Source organism: Melanerpes formicivorus, unplaced genomic scaffold (genome assembly GCF_026170545.1).
Source record: "Melanerpes formicivorus ecotype bairdi unplaced genomic scaffold, bMelFor1.0.p_v2 SCAF_4, whole genome shotgun sequence".
Lineage (NCBI taxonomy): Eukaryota > Metazoa > Chordata > Aves > Piciformes > Picidae > Melanerpes > Melanerpes formicivorus.
The window spans coordinates 6,802,008-6,817,636 of NW_027142356.1; the positions used below are offsets into that span (position 1 = coordinate 6,802,008).

Consider the following 15,629-nt stretch of genomic DNA (forward strand, 5'->3'; position numbering starts at 1 on the left):
TATAAGAGTCTCTCCCTTCCCCAGAATGACTGTTTAACAAATTTTTTTTGCGTGTACTTGGGGGGGGTTGGTGTTGTTACAGTTTGAAGGGGGAACTTTAGCTTAGTCCCTGACTGCAAAGACTGAAAGTAAAATAAAATACCATTGGATGTAAAAGAAAAATAATGATAAGGTCTATATAAGGCCAATGTAATTCATTGGCTTACTAATGGGATATTGGGAAGAGGCATAAACAGTTCTTTCTCTTTTCTTCTGTTGCTTCTGCTTGCACCTTTCCTCTCTCTCTTCCATGCCCTTGCCAGGGGTATCTCTGTTTTGACTACTCTGTGAGGTAATGGTAAGGAGGGAAGAAGTGAACGGTCCCCACTGGATGCATCCAGGGGGCCTGAGGAGTTTCTGTTGCTTATAAATTGTAAATATATATATATATATAGAGAGAGAGTACATCTACTGTATATTTTGTACATATTTGTTGCATTTCACATTTCTAGATTTTAGTTTGCTTGTAAATAGAGCTTCATTTGCTTCCATCCCAAACTGAGCTAGTCTAGAGATTTTTAATTTTGAGGGGTAGTTCTTCAAATTACTTTGGGGCTAATTTCAACCCACTACAGGTGTCTACGCTGGCAAAGCCAAGAGGGACAGCAAAGGTGTGAAAGATCAGCTCTGGTACCATCTTATTTTCAACACATCCATCTGAATAATCCCCTCATCTAGTATTTGTTTGATTCACTCTTCAATACCTAATTTCAGATTGTCTAATATTTGGCCATCTTTATTTTGTAGTCAGATTTTCCACCAGAAATAGCTTCATCATCCTAGATAAGAGCAGAGCTATGTGCATGCTATTGCTGTAGCTCTCACTGTGTTTCCTATCATGTATACACATGGTCATATTTATAGTAGTATTCTTGCAAACCCTGAGGCTGTTTACTTGTCTTTCAGTTTCCATTTATTCAAGTGAAGTAGGAAACTTTGAGCACTTGATGACAGGCCTTATCTGTAGCTTCTTGTTTAGTATCTTTTCTGAATAACTGTTCTGTTATACCCAGTCTATTATATCAATATAACCAGGTCTCATGAACATATGTCTCTCTACTAATATATGCTTTTAAATAAGATGTGCTTAGGTTATTCCCCAGTGGTAGGCTCAACTAAAATATTTTCAGCATTCCTTATATATATATATATATATATTTTAATGCTAATAAAGAATAATAAAACCCCAAGATGTCCTGGTAAGCTTATTTTATTCCTGTAATATTTAACAGAACAACCCTACCTGTTTAGGATGTTTGTAGCACTGCACATCATGATTTCTGATAGAGGAAGTTTTTCAGAATTCTCTTGATTTGACTCTCTTGCCATCTAAACAAGGAGAATTGTTTGAGCAGCACATCAGATTTAGAGAAATTCCTTGCAAAAGGAAAACCTAGGGGTTATAGCTCTGCAAGAACTTCAACATATATGCAATATTCTTTCTCTGTAGCATCTCAGTTTTTGGACAAAATGCAGGAAGGAAATTAAATCTCTGCCTAAATGGAGGCCATGATGATGCTGTATCTTCTTATTTGATGGAATAGAATTAACTAGGTTGGATGAGACCTTTGAGACCACCAAGTCCCACTTATCATCAACACTATCTAATCAACTAAACAATGGCACCAAGCACCCCATCCAGTCTCCTCATAAACACCTCCAGTGATGGTGACTCCACCACCTCCCTGGGCAGCACATTCCAATGGCCAATCACTCTATGAAGAACTTCTTAACATCCAGCCTAAACCTCCCATGGTGCAGCTTGAGACTGTGTCCTCTTGTTCTGCTGCTGGTTGCCTGGGAGAAGAGACCAGTCTCCATCTGGCTACAACCTCCCTTCAGGTAGTAGTAGACAGCAATAAGGTCTCCCCTGAGCCTCCTCTTCTCCAGGCTAAGCAACCCCAGCTCCCTCAGCCTCTCCTCATAGGGCTTGTGTTCCAAACCCTTCCCCAGCTTTGCTGCCCTTCTCTGGACACATTCCAGCAAGTCAACATCTTTGCCAAACTGAGGGGCCCAGAACTGGACACAGGACTCGAGCTATGACCTAGCCAGCGCTGAGTACAGGGGCAGAATGACCTCCCTGCTCCTGCTGGCCACACTATTTCTGATAGAGGCCAGGATGCCATTGGCCTTCTTGGCCACCTGGGCACACTGCAGGCTCATGTTCAGCCTACTATCAACCAGGACCCCTAGGTCCCTTTCTGTCTGGCCTCTCTCCAGCCACTCTGACCCCAGCCTGTAGCACTACATGGGGCTGTTGTGGCCAGTGTGTAGAACCCGACAGTTGGATGTATTAAATCTCATGCTGTTAGACTCTGCCCAGCCTGTCAAGGTCCCTCTGCTGAGCTCTCCTACCTTCTAACAGATCTGTTAAGTTTTTTATTAGTATTCAAAAGGAATTGATTTATAAAAGGCAACAATTGGCAATGGTAAAAATAGAGGTTTGTGCCTTTATTTTTTTTAGTTTTCAGTGCTAACCACTGGAATGTATTTTTCATGCAGAAGATGAATTTCAGTTGCTTGCTTTTGATAAAGAATCCAATTGTAATAATTATTGCTGTAACAAAGTAAATTTGAAGTCTGTACCAGGAAAAAAAATTACTAGAACCAGTGTATATGGCAAAGCTTGTCAGAAATGAAGTGCACACTTCAGACCTGAACTATGCAGGGGTTTCCTTTGTTTTGATTCTGTTTGATCGATTTTATGTAGTTCTAAAGAAGACAAAACTATCTGAATGTTGTCAAAATACATTTAGAATTATGTTTGGCTATTACCTGCTATCAGTGTAGAAGAGTTGAGGTAAAACTTTCATTCAGCTCATCAAGGGCAACAATGTTTCAGTAATGAGTGATATTTAGAGAGTATTCCCTTCTGAAGGGGTACACTGGAAACAAAATCAGAAGAGAAAACTAAGAACGGATTGTGTAGAAGCCACTGGGGAAAAAAATCCCACACTGTGTTTAACAGCATTAACTGAAAGACACTAAAATCCTGACAGATCTTGGCACTATGTCCTCCATCCTCTGTAGATGCATGTAACTAAAGCCGGAAGCACTGTCCTGAATGTCAACAGACTCGTGGATTGTTCAGGTCATACATTCCGTACCAAACTGATTTCAGAGTACCTCGTACGTATATTATTCCTTTATACTCTGGTAATAGACTCCAATCAAATGATACAAACAAATCCAAGCTCATCATTCAAAATTGTTCTTGAGCAGTTCTGATTCTGCTCTTGAATCCCCAGATTTGTGAATTCTTGGTGCCTAGATTCCTGCCCAAGAGATGGCAGTTTACTTGAGGAAAGCCTGCTTCTTTTTACCCTGTTAATGGATTCTTCTCCTCTTTTCTCTTTTTTTATGTTCTCCTCTCCTTCCCCCCCCCCCCCCCCCCGAGTTTTCTGGTACTATTTCTATGATTAAACACAAGCATTGGGGCCTATGGGATGTTCTTCATTTACTCTTTGTGAAATACCTTGATTTCTGTCACATACCACTGCTAGCAACATAAGTCCTCTCCTGACTTTTGTGATTCTTTCAAGTTGAAGCACCTATCCCAAAAGAAGAAATAGTCTGGGCTTGCAGCTGCTAGTGAAACAATGGGGGGAAAGATAGAAGGGGGCGTAGGGGTGGAACAGATGAAGATTTAAGCATTTCTTTGGTTTAATTGATACAGACACTGTGCAAATAGTTTAAAGTGAATATTTAAATTGCTAAAAAAGCTCCAAATGTCCTGTATTAATAATTTGGGAGACAAAAGAAGGATGCCTTCCAAACCCTGCAGAAATATCACTGTAGGCTCTTCTGGTTACTTACTGCAATTTTCTGAGAACTCCCACAGGCTAAGACAGTGCTACAATATAGTAATATTAGATTTTATGCTCTGCTGTATACCTGAAGTATTCCAGAATGCTCTGCAAAGAAAATCAGAGAAGGAATTATGATAGGACAAAACACACAAGATGGCAATTACCTCTTAACCTTATGTATGTGAACTAAAACTTCAATTAAAAGCACGCTCTGGCCTCAAAGTTAGTTGAAGGTTGAAGCCATCATAGTGCCCTTAAAAATGTACAGCTTGGGAACTTTAACATTTCCTCCCACTTATGATCCCCAGCTAACCAGTTCTTAGTGTAGGTGCCAAAAAGTGGTGTCTTTTCTCTGTTGAAATTCCCCATTAAAGGACTGCTACTGAGTAAAAGCTGTTCCCTTCTGGTTAGCCTAATAATTACTACTTTCATTGGCTTCTACATATTTAGCTGAAATGTATCAGTTGTTCCAGTTTCACAGCCGGTAAAAGTTCCAGCCCTTTTCCCATTTCAGTGCAACAAACTTGCAAGTTCAAGAATGGCATTTTCTGCCTGAAGCATGTGTGCTTTTAAATAATTACAGCCTCTTCCTACTCTGTGTGATACAAAATTTCACTTGAAGCAGTTAAACACAGTATGGTGAAAATTCCCTTACAGCAGAACATCTAATCTGTTTTAAGAGCTCACTGAATTTTGTGGCAATGAAGTGAACAGGTACAATATTGTATAAGCCAACAAAACACACAGATCTTGTAGATCCTGCACTAGATTATTATTCCTGTTTGATTATTGTGACAATAGTACCCTCAGTAGTCTTTCACTTTTGCTGTAGAACCTGGAGGAAAGAGATAACTTCTTCACCTTTTGCCAGGATGGATTTAGAGTAAGAAGTGCCTCTCTTCAGAATGAGGGCATGAAGAAAGCCCAGTAGGCTTCAGTCATCTCTTTGGATATAATCTATTCACAGGATAAATTTATGAGATGTGAAGTCCAGCAGCATTATTTTCCCATTGGCTTATACAACTCAGAGATTGACTACACCCACAGCTGCATAGAGAAATAGGCACTGAAGTGTTACTTAGATTGTTGAAGGAACAGCAAACACAGCAACCATCTCAACTATTTGTGTAGCATTTCCCAAGAGAGTAATTGTACCAGGGTGGCCTGAAGTAGTTAACAGTTCAGAATTTTCTGTCAGCAAGACTTAGAAAGTTTGGCCTTTGAAAATCACATAAATGTGGGGTGCTGCTGAAAAGGCTTTGTGAGTCAGAGTCTCAAGTTAAAATCTGTCTTAAGTTGATGAAGCTCAGTGTGGTCATCTGATAGTCTTCACGATAACTTTTTGCATTGTTACAATTTGAAGGCACCAGTCTTCAGCTTCATGGACAGAAGAAGTTAAATCCATTCACATGGACCACTCAACATCATTTCATGCATCTGCTCTGACTAATCCTGCACAGCACTGAAATAAAATGTGGAGGTCCTCCCTGTATACAACTGAAGGAAAACCAGTGCAAACCTGTCTCTCTTGAAGCCGAAGGCACTCTTAGGGTACAAAAGCTTTGTGATAATTAAATGAAGTGGAATCTCAGATCCAAGGTCTAATAGATGAAGCTGCATAGTTGCTTTCCTTACAGGGTTCTGGTGTGTGTTTGGCTCACTTCATCCATACCATGTGGTGTGTATGAAGTATCTGTGAGAGTAGCTGGTACAGTCTGATGTCTGAAACTGTTCATAGCTGACCAATGCAGCAGCTGTGAGCTTTATCCTCCTACATTGGTCACTGCTGAATCTCTAACTCTGCAGAGGCAACTAGGTCAGTCCCATGCCTGCCATTAGTTCCTTGAGGTCTGAACAGAGCTTTCTCCACTTCTAATCCCAATTTTGCTAGTACCCAGCCTAGGCTGGAGATGGAATATCATGCCCAAAGGTGAGCAGCTGAAGTTCAAAGTAAGGTACTGGGAATATAAGGTAAGTTACTGGTGGTGTATTTCATCAATGTTTGAATTACTTAAAGGAAGTGTCCCCATGTGGTGGTTTAAGCCTTAACTGGGAGTTAAGAGCTCAGATGGGGGCAAGGCTGATAATCTCTTCCATGCTCCCCCCTCCTCCCTCCCAACAGAGTGGGGATAAAAAAAAAAAAGGAAAGGAGCAAATTCACCAAACAATTTGGAGTCAGCTTGGAAGTAGAGAGGTAAAGAGTTTTCTTTAAACTATATATATATAGGGAGAGGGGAATGGAACAGACTCAGTTTCCCAAGGACAAAACACCCTGCAGGGAGGGCAAAGCACTGGCACGTCCTCCACCCTGTTTTTTTTTCAGGATGGGCATTAACCCACCACACCGCAGGTGGTCTCTTGAGTTAGAAGTTTGTATTTCTCATCAACAGAGAAGAGTTTCTGATGGTTCATTTGGGAGTTGGGATGAGGAAAGCGCAATGGCAACTTTTGTTAGCCAGGATCACCAGCTTAGGGTGGTAGGACTTGTGTGGCAGGAGTCCACCATTCTCAGACAGCACCTTAATGTGTCTGCACAAGAGGAAGCCCCAGAAGCCAAATCTGGGCTCATCTGATATGTGGTTTTTTTTCCTAGGAGGTGTCCATGTGACCACCATACTGTGTGAGGCCTGCATAAGTCAGCAAAAAAGTCTTTGGGTTCTGCTCAATTTGAGCAGAGTAGAAGCACCAAGTAATTCAGTAATGTCTGAAGGGAAGGACTTAAGTTGCTTGTGGCTATATTTTGTGGTCTGTGATCACGTCCATGAGCTAACAGGAATACTATGCTGTGTGGCCTGGCAAAAATCCAGTGTTTTTTCAATATTATATTTTGCTAAATCATTACTGGGAAGAAGACTATGTTCATATAGTTAGGTTACTAAAAAGAAACTATGTTTAACTTCATGGAAGGCTCATGGCTGAAATCTGATCATAGAAAGTGCAAAGTACGTAATTAGCAACACACTGTATTTCAGCCAGGCAGCTTTACTCTCTGTTGCTTATATAACAGTACAACAATAATGGTGTAAACATGTTTTGAGTGGGGTTTTTTTTCCTCTCCCAGAGCATTCAATTCCTGCTAAAACTACAATTATCCCTTAATTATTTTATTTGTATTTTATTTTTTGGTACTACTGAAAGACTTTCAATTCAAGGGTCAGTTAGTCATTCATTTATAGATAATAAAGCCATCTTTATTTCAGAAAAGGATTTCACTGCAGTATTGTAACTTATCTGTAGAAACAAATGTTACAGAGAGAACTCTTGAGTGAAATTAGGAGATAGGTTATAATAACCTTGTTTTCCTAATGCAGTTTGTGTTATTTGTCTTCTCTGAAATTGGGCTCTTTGGATGACATTGTTGTCTGTTCTAAGCATGGGGTGGAAATGAAAGCAGTTTGAACAACTTTGTGAACTGAACTTTCTCCTTTTTATGCTCAGTTTTGAAGTAGGTGCTGTGAAAAGACAGGAAAGAAGAACTTATTTATAGTGCCTGTCACTAGACTCATATCAAGATAGATTTGTATGCTGGAATTAACATGTCAATAGTTAAGTTCAGTCTTCAGATTTAACACATTCCCTTGTAGCTTCTTGGCTCAGAGATGTAACAGTGATGCTCGCTAGCATCAATGCATGCTTAAAATTTAACCTTTATGGAAATTGCCTTTCAATGGATGATCTTCTTGGATCTTGTACAAAAAGAAAATCCCTCTGCTACTGGATAAAATCAGTCCTGCTCTGGTATCTGCATGTACATAGGGAATTTTGTTGCATTGCTGCACAGGGTTGCTCAGTGATCACATGGTATGTGACAATAGCCCTATTCTCAATGGCTCCTTCACCTGTAGTTGCAACTAGAACCAACGTTTTGAGGCTGATTGTTTTTTACAACAAAGCTCATGTAGTCAAAGTAATTGTGAAGGTGTACAGGTGAGGTTTATCTGGATACTCATTATCAAAACGAGAAACCAAAGCTGCCGCGATTAAGAGGTGGGATGCAGCCTGATTCAGGCTGAGTGTCACTGTATTGTACCAAATCTTTTCTTTATAAAGGCTAACACAACAAAGCAGCAGTTTGTGATTGGTTATTAGACTCGTTTGAGCAACAGTTGTAAACTTAGGATTGGCTACAGAAAATGTTTCACACTAATACCTGTATCTTATCAACGTTTTACAAGCACCGAGAAAAATGAGAAGATCAGGGACTCCATTACAACAATCTATGATATTTGCGAATTCTTGCACTTCAGGTCATAATGACCATTTGTAATCAGGTACCTGTGTTCTTTCAACTACACTGCTGCATTGTGTTCCCATGGTTTACGACCCAGCAAGGCTAATGTGTCTCCTCCTTTCAGCCTGATGGTGCTTAGAGCTTTGCTTTCCTAGTTTAACCCTTCACAAAGCAAATATTCCTGTCTTCTATTCTTGGTGAAGGTACATTAATATTGTTTATGTGGAGCTAAAAACATTAGTTTCACGTATGTCTTTTTGTCAGTATTGCGTAAAGGATCTCACTACCAGTGCTACTGTGAGTTTTCATACCTGAAGACAGCCTTTTTTTCCTTACTGCAAGGAGTAATCTTGAGGGGAGAAAAAAAAAAAAAGTTTGGTTTAAGAAATCAATTCATTGATTTTTGCAATCCTCCCTGGCTGGCTGAGGTACTTAGCTTGCTAATAGTGTAGTCACCTGCAATGTTCAAAGTACAAAAGTATAGCAGGCCTCCTTGAATATCAAACCTAGCTAGGGAGAAGTTGAATGGTGACCAGAGGGGAGGGGAGGGGGGCAGGGGTGGGGGGAAACCAGCTCAGCTGTGAAGGGGATCTTGATGTTAGTTCTGGGATGGCTTTGTTTTGTAAGTCTTTGAAAACTCAGCTACAAGCCTAGAACAGGCTTATGAGTGGGGTCATGGGGTCTGTGTTGATAGGTTGGACTCGATGATCCTCGAGGTCCTTTCCAACCTAAGTGATACTGTGAGTGCCGCTGACTCTTTGTATACTGATGAAGAAATCATAGCACCCAGTCTGTTGGTAGGATAGACTTGACTCCCCTCTGGGATTTGTAAGCAATTGTTTCCACTCATGCTGATGAAACCTGAAACTCTTTTAGAGTGTGTAGTACTTTGTTAAGGCTCTTTCTGCTGAGTATATTTGACCTTCTAGAGCCTGCTAACAGGATGCAGACTATATTAGAGTTCATATATGTTGTTCTTTTTTAAATTGACTGCTCAACAGATTTCATTGCTCTTGTTCATGTTTCTGTCTTTTTGTATGTGTTATACTCACTTAGCAATATGACAATGATTTGTGGATGGGTTTTCAAATGCCACCTTGGGCTCTTCAGGTGTAAGAGAATCCAGTGTAATATACAAAAGTATGCTTGGTTTTGATCCTGTTGCCCTAGCCTTGAAATTGCTTGCATACATTTTCACTGCTCTTGTGACAGCTCCTTTAGTTGGTATATCTTTGCTTTGGTCTAGGGGGAGGTGTTACTTTTTTCCTTAGGTCAGCAAAGTATAGACAGAAATAAGAATTAAAATGGCTGTACTCTAGGGTAACACTTATAATTTTGCTACTTACAGAATTAAGTACTATTTATGGAACTTCAGTTAAAGCTGAGCAATAGGGAGTAAAGTTGTGTGGCATCTACTTTTGTCAAAACCTTTAGCTGCTATACAACTTGAAGTTTGCCTCTTGTGACTCAAAGCACTTTAAAGCACGCTACTTACAATAGAATTTAAAACATGTGCCCTTGTTGAAACTCAGCTTGCTGAGTCACTTGATTTACACAGGTGATGTGTATTTACAGTTTCTTGGATGGATTTTTGTTTGCCTGATGGAAGTGAAAATTGGGCAATTGAAAAATCAATTTGGGGTTCTTAATGTGACTGTTGACTAAAATGTAGCCCAGTCAAATACCTTGTGTCAAAACAGCATTGAAGCAGGATAGCAGTGGAATGTTCATCATCCAAAACACAGTCAAAAATTCTAAGAACTTTTTTGATCGATCAATACTTATCTGTGCTTATTCAAGGACCTGTTCTTCTTGTTTCTCAAATCCTTCTGCCCATTGATGGGGTGAGGTTTTATGCTCTGCCATGGTAGTATTCTGCAGGAGGAATGGGGTGGGGTGGCAAATGAAGTCACAGCTACTATTAAGTCTGTCTTCTGCCCTGCCAAGTGCTGAGAAGGTGCTGCCTAGCCTGCAGGACAATTCATGACTGGGATATAAAAGAGAATGCAAGAAAATAAGAATATACTGTGTAGATTCTTAAGCTGTAGGCCTGTTTGGGAGACACATGGAAAGAGACTGTCTCCAGTTGAAGGAATCATGAAGTTATAGCAAAAATGTGCTCAACGTGCCGAAAGACATTGCTTGGACTAACTGGTATTTAGTAACAGCTCTGAGGAAATGTAAAAATGAAACAATTGAATTTCTAGTAGTAATGTGCAGTTTTAGAATAGAATAAACTAGGTTGGAAGAGACCTTCAAGATCATCGTGTCCAACCCATCAACCAATCCAACCCACCTAAACAACTAACCCATGGCACCAAGCACTCCATCAAGTCTCTTCCTGAACACCTCCAATGATGGTGACTCCTCCCCAGGCAGCCCATTACCAATGGGCAATCACTCTTTCTGTATAGAACTTCTTCCTAACATCCGGCCTAAAACTGCACTGTAGTACTAGAAGGTGGAACTGTGATGCCAACACCAAATTGAGGAGCTTGAGAACTAGGAGGGGAGGTTAGCATGTTGTCTCTACCAGACAAATTAATGGGAGTTGTAATGAAGTGTATTATCTGTAATGGGAAGTCTTGCTTTACAGGTTTCTTGTAGTTTTTATAAGTCAGCAAACATGATCAAGTCAGTAATTGATGGAGCATGGATGGCCCAAACCAGGAGGGAGAGAGTTGGAAAAAACCTTATGCTAGTGATACAAAGTATTCAGGGTACTAAGGTGAGGGGCAAACTGGGGAAGGAAAACATGGGAGAAAGGTCTTATGAGGTATAGTGACTATGCAGTAAAATGTCAGATAATATTCATTGTAGGTAAAACCGAAGTGGAAAAAGCAGTCCCATGTTGTCATACAAAATGAGAGGCTTTGAGCAGGCTCTTAGCACTGAGGAATAAGACCACTCAGTTCCATGATAACATCAATTTGTTGCTAGGAAGCAGATCAAAAATCAAATTAAATACTAGAAATTACTTGAAAAGGAGTAGAGAACAAAACAGGACATAATTTTGACAATGCATAAATTGCATGTCTCACCCACAAGTTGAGTATCATGTGCAGCTCTTCTCCTGTCATCTCAAAACAGTTAAATCTGTCTGGAAAAGGTTCAGAAAAGAGTGGTGGGGATGATGGAGTTGATTCTCTCTCTAAGGCCCAATTAAGTAGGCTACAAGAAAACTGGGAATGAGTGAACTACTAGAAGAGCAGAGAGGTCAAACAGGGATGGAGTCTGACTATGAATTGAACCTAGGAGTAACCTGCTCCAAAACAAACTGGAGGAAACGGTTCTTTGTACAGTGGCTGATAAAGACACAGCCACGAGACCCTGAGGGTGCAAGAAATTGATGGTGCCTAAGGCAGGCTGGCTGCACACTTGGAAAAGAGGTGCACTGCATGCTGATATATAGACAAATCAATACACCACAGACCGCAAGTGCTAGAAAGTGGAGTACGAAGGCAGAAGGAAGTACTGTTTATGCTTCGTTTCTTTTTGTCGTTGTTATTGTATGGAACTTGTGGCCAGTCACACGGTTAGAATTACAGGACTGTGCTGAAATGATAAACTGACTTCAGTTTAACTTTGTCCCAGTCCTCCAAGGTGAAAAATAAACACTAATAAAAATTAATATTGTGTTATAATAATAATAAACCAGGGTGGAAGAGACCTTCAAGATCATCGTGTCCAACCCATCAACCAATCCAACCCACCTAAACAACTAACCCATGGCACCAAGCACCCCATCCAGTCTCCTCCTGAAAACTTCCAATGATGGTGACTCCACTGCCTCCCCAGGCAGCCCATTCCAATGGGCAATCACTCTCTCTGTATAGAACTTCTTCCTAACATCCAACCTAAACCTCCCCTGGCGCAGCCTGAGACTGTGTCCTCATGTTCTGGTGCTGGCTGCCTGGGAGAAGAGACCAACCCCCACCTGTCTACAACCTCCCTTCAGGTAGTTGTAGAGAGCAAGAAGGTCGCCCCTGAGTCTCCTCCTCTCCAAGCTAATCAACCCCAGCTCCCTCAGCCTCTCCTCATAGGGCTTGTGTTCCAAACCCCTCACCAACTTTGTTGCCCTTCTCTGGACTCATTCCAGCAAGTCAACCTCCTTCCTAAACTGAGGGGCCCAGAACTGGACACAGTACTTGAGGTGTGGCCTAACTAGTGCAGTGTACAGGGGCAGAATGACCTCCCTGCTCCTGCTGGCCACACTGTTCCTGATGCAGGCCAGGATGCCATTGGCCCTCTTGGCTGCCTGGGCACACTGCAGGCTCATGTTCAGCCTGCCATCAACCAGTACCCGCAGGTCCCTCTCTGCCTGGCTGCTCTCCAGCCACTCTGACCCCAGCCTGTAGCACTGCATGAGGTTGTTGTGGCCAATGTGCAGAACCCGGCACTTGGATGTGTTAAATCTCATGCCGTTGGATTCTGCCCATCTGTCCAGCCTGTCGAGGTCCCTCTGCAGAGTCTCTCTATCCTCCCGCAGATCAACTCCTGCCCCCAGCTTGGTATCATCAGCAAATTTACTGATGATGGACTCAATGCCCTCATCCAGATCATCAGTAGTGGATTTAAAGAGCATGGGGCCCAGCACTGATCCTTGGGGCACACCACTAGTGACTGGCCACCAGCTGGATGTGGCACCATTCACCACCACTCTCTGGGCTCGGCCCTCCAGCCAGTTCTTACCAATATAATCATTAAATTCTCAGATTTTTCATTTCAGGGATAAGCAAATCTTTGCAAGCCTATGGTAGTCATGTGAATTTTCAGAAATGTCTTTAAATTGAAACCAGCACCATAAACCTATAAAAATGTCCCATTCAAGTATCTCAAATTAAGAATAAAGCTGTAAAATCCTTAAACCGTTAATTCTAAAGCATTAAATAATATACATCTAAGTAAAAGCATGTCCTGACTTGTAGAATTTTCTTCCCCTTGGAAGTAAACTTGTTTCTCAGTAAAGCTTTAACACTTTAAAATCCTTCTATAAGGGAAAGAAATAAGGTATGTTTCTAAGTTACTCTAAAGGCTCTTTTATTAACATTATGTATGTGAATTGAAAGCCTGTTAGTCAGAATTGTTCTTTGAATGCCAATTCTGTATTGGGAGTTTGGTGATAGTTTCTGTAGCAGTAGTATTCTAAGGACCTTTGTAAAAGAGGGTGGAAAGTGTTTAATAAAGCAAAATTGTTCTTCATGAAACCTTTGTCTCCGTATACAGGCAGCCATTTGGAAGAATTTCCTACTCTCCTTCACTGTGCAGCCAGATTTGGGTTGAAGAACCTTGCAACATTTCTGCTCCATTGTCCTGAGGCCACGTGGGCTTGCAAAATAACCAACAAATACGGAGATGATCCAGCAAGTATTGCTGAGAAGCATGGGCACAGAGAACTGAGAAAGTTAATTGAAGAGTCATCAGTAAGTCTATATGCTTTTCTAAACATCATCTATAAGCAGTGAACTATGACATTGTGCTACTGAGATCACACAGTATCATTTCTTGTAAAGCCTAGGATGCCACAGTTGTTCTGTCTCAAAATATTCTACTTCTGCTGCAGAAAGTGAGGTCAAAATGGGCTACACAGCCATTGTCTTTGTGCACTGTCATCATGGAGATCAGAGGTTTTGTGCTGCTTGAATTTTAAGCAAGTGATGAAAGGAGAACATCAAATCATAACACCTCCTGTGGCCTAGCTAGGTTGGTGCTTTCCGTGTCCAAACAATGGTTATATTGTGAGTAGCATAGGCCAACTGGCTAGAGTAGGAGGTAAAGGCTTCTTTAAAAGTCACTTTAAAAATTATTCTGAACTCTCTTAGTATTGCCACTCCTCAGCTTTCAAGGAGTGGTTGCCCTGCCTTGAATGTCCACTCCCCTGTGAAGGAAGGCTAACTTTTACAATCCTTTGATAGATGGAGTAAATATTTTTGCAGCTGGGTGTGCAGGAGGGGTTGGAGGTGATAGTTCCCTTTCCACACAAAAGATAATGAAGGTCTGTGCATAGTTCTAGCATGCAAGCTACTGCTAATAAAATCTACCAGAATTGGCACTATAAAAATCAATATACTGTAGTAATATGAGAGCTTCAACTGATTTTAAATCTTTATTGTGCTAACTATAATACAAGCAGAGATGATTTTCTGTGTCCCCTAAGTTTTGAAGCCTAGAGAACAAATGAGGAGAATCATGTATTATAAGAGAGACAAAATCTGAATATTGGCATAAGTAAGCCTTTGTTGTGAAGACCTGGTGCAGCTCTGCTGATGGTGTGATTATTTTATTGGGGTGTGGTGTGTGTGTGTGATGTCAGACTCTGTGTTCACAGGCAGATGGGAAGAACAGATGTGTAAGAGAAGAAAACATGAGGAGTGTGAGCACCACAAGTTTCACTTCTCTGTTTACCAATTATCTTGATGCAGGTGTGGATAGACATAAGACCAAAGGTGGCATTTGAAGAAATATCAGATCTTAGCTGCATAGATTATGTAAGGGAGAATGTTCTTCATGACTGAGGAGGAAAACAAACCTAGGAGTAGTTTAATGTAAAGAGAGATGCTATAAGGAATGGAAACACTGGCAGACTGGGGTTAGTTATTTAAATTCTAGAGCAAGGACATAGGATTGGTCAAGTTTTTTGTGTGATACAGTTGGTGTCTAATGTCACGGTTGCAGAGAGGCACAGGGAAAATGAAGGCAAGTGAGTGTGGCACTGTGAAGCATGGTGAGAGGCCTGGAGCACAAGCCTTATGAAGAGAGGCTGAGGGAGCTGGGGTGGTTTAGCCTGGAGAAGAGGAGGCTCAGGGGAGACCTCATTGCTGTCTACAACTACCTGAAGGGAGGTTGTAGTCAGGAAGGAGTTGGTCACTTCTTTCTAGCAACGAGCACAAGGGGACACAGTCTCAAGCTGTGCCAGGAGAGGTTTAGGCTCAAGGTGAGAAAGTTCTTCACCAAGCGAGTCATTTGTCATTGGAATGTGCTGCCTAGGGAGGTGGTGGAGTCACCGTCCCTGGAGGTGTTCAAGAGGGGATTGGACGTGGCACTTGGTGCCATGGTTTAGTCATGAGGTCTGTGGTGACAGGTTGGACTCAGTGATCTTTGAGGTCTCTTCCGACCTTGGTGATTCTGTGGCTTTAGCAGAGTTTTATGAACAGATTTATTTTTCCGTGTATTCAAGGGGAAGAAAATGGCATACTTTAGAGCCTGAAACTAAGGCACTTTGGCAATAGTCAAGATGCTGAATAAGAATCTGCTGTTTCCTTTTTGTTGTTGAACAATTATTGATGCAGGTTCTGAAAATACTGAGAGTGGGAGAATATCTGGTAAGCAGCTATTTCTCCTTTTCTAATATTGTTAAAGCTGTAGTTTTCATACCTAATTTCTCATGCTTAATGGTGATGATTAATTTCATAGGACATTTTTCACATTAATGTTGTCGAAACTCAAACCCCTGTCTGTCTTGTGCATTCCACATTGGATTGAAGACTTCAGAAATGAGTAATTTTATTTTTTATCACACAAAGGAGCCCCGGGGTTGGAAGGGACCTCAA

The 15,629-nt window shown here is 41.2% G+C and overlaps 1 protein-coding gene across 5 annotated transcripts in view; it reads left to right on the forward strand.

The window, feature by feature from the left end:
- Window positions 1-15,629, forward strand: part of BANK1 (B cell scaffold protein with ankyrin repeats 1) — a 177,887-nt gene that overhangs the window by 67,513 nt on the left and 94,745 nt on the right. For all 5 annotated transcript variants that reach the window (XR_010987181.1, XM_068136822.1, XM_068136824.1 and 2 more), the window contains one exon: window positions 13,306-13,502. Coding sequence is in view for 4 of the 5 variants with exons in the window: in XM_068136822.1 (XP_067992923.1) it covers window positions 13,306-13,502 (197 nt within the window). In the remaining variant the exon portion in view is untranslated. The remainder of the gene's footprint in view (window positions 1-13,305; window positions 13,503-15,629) is intronic.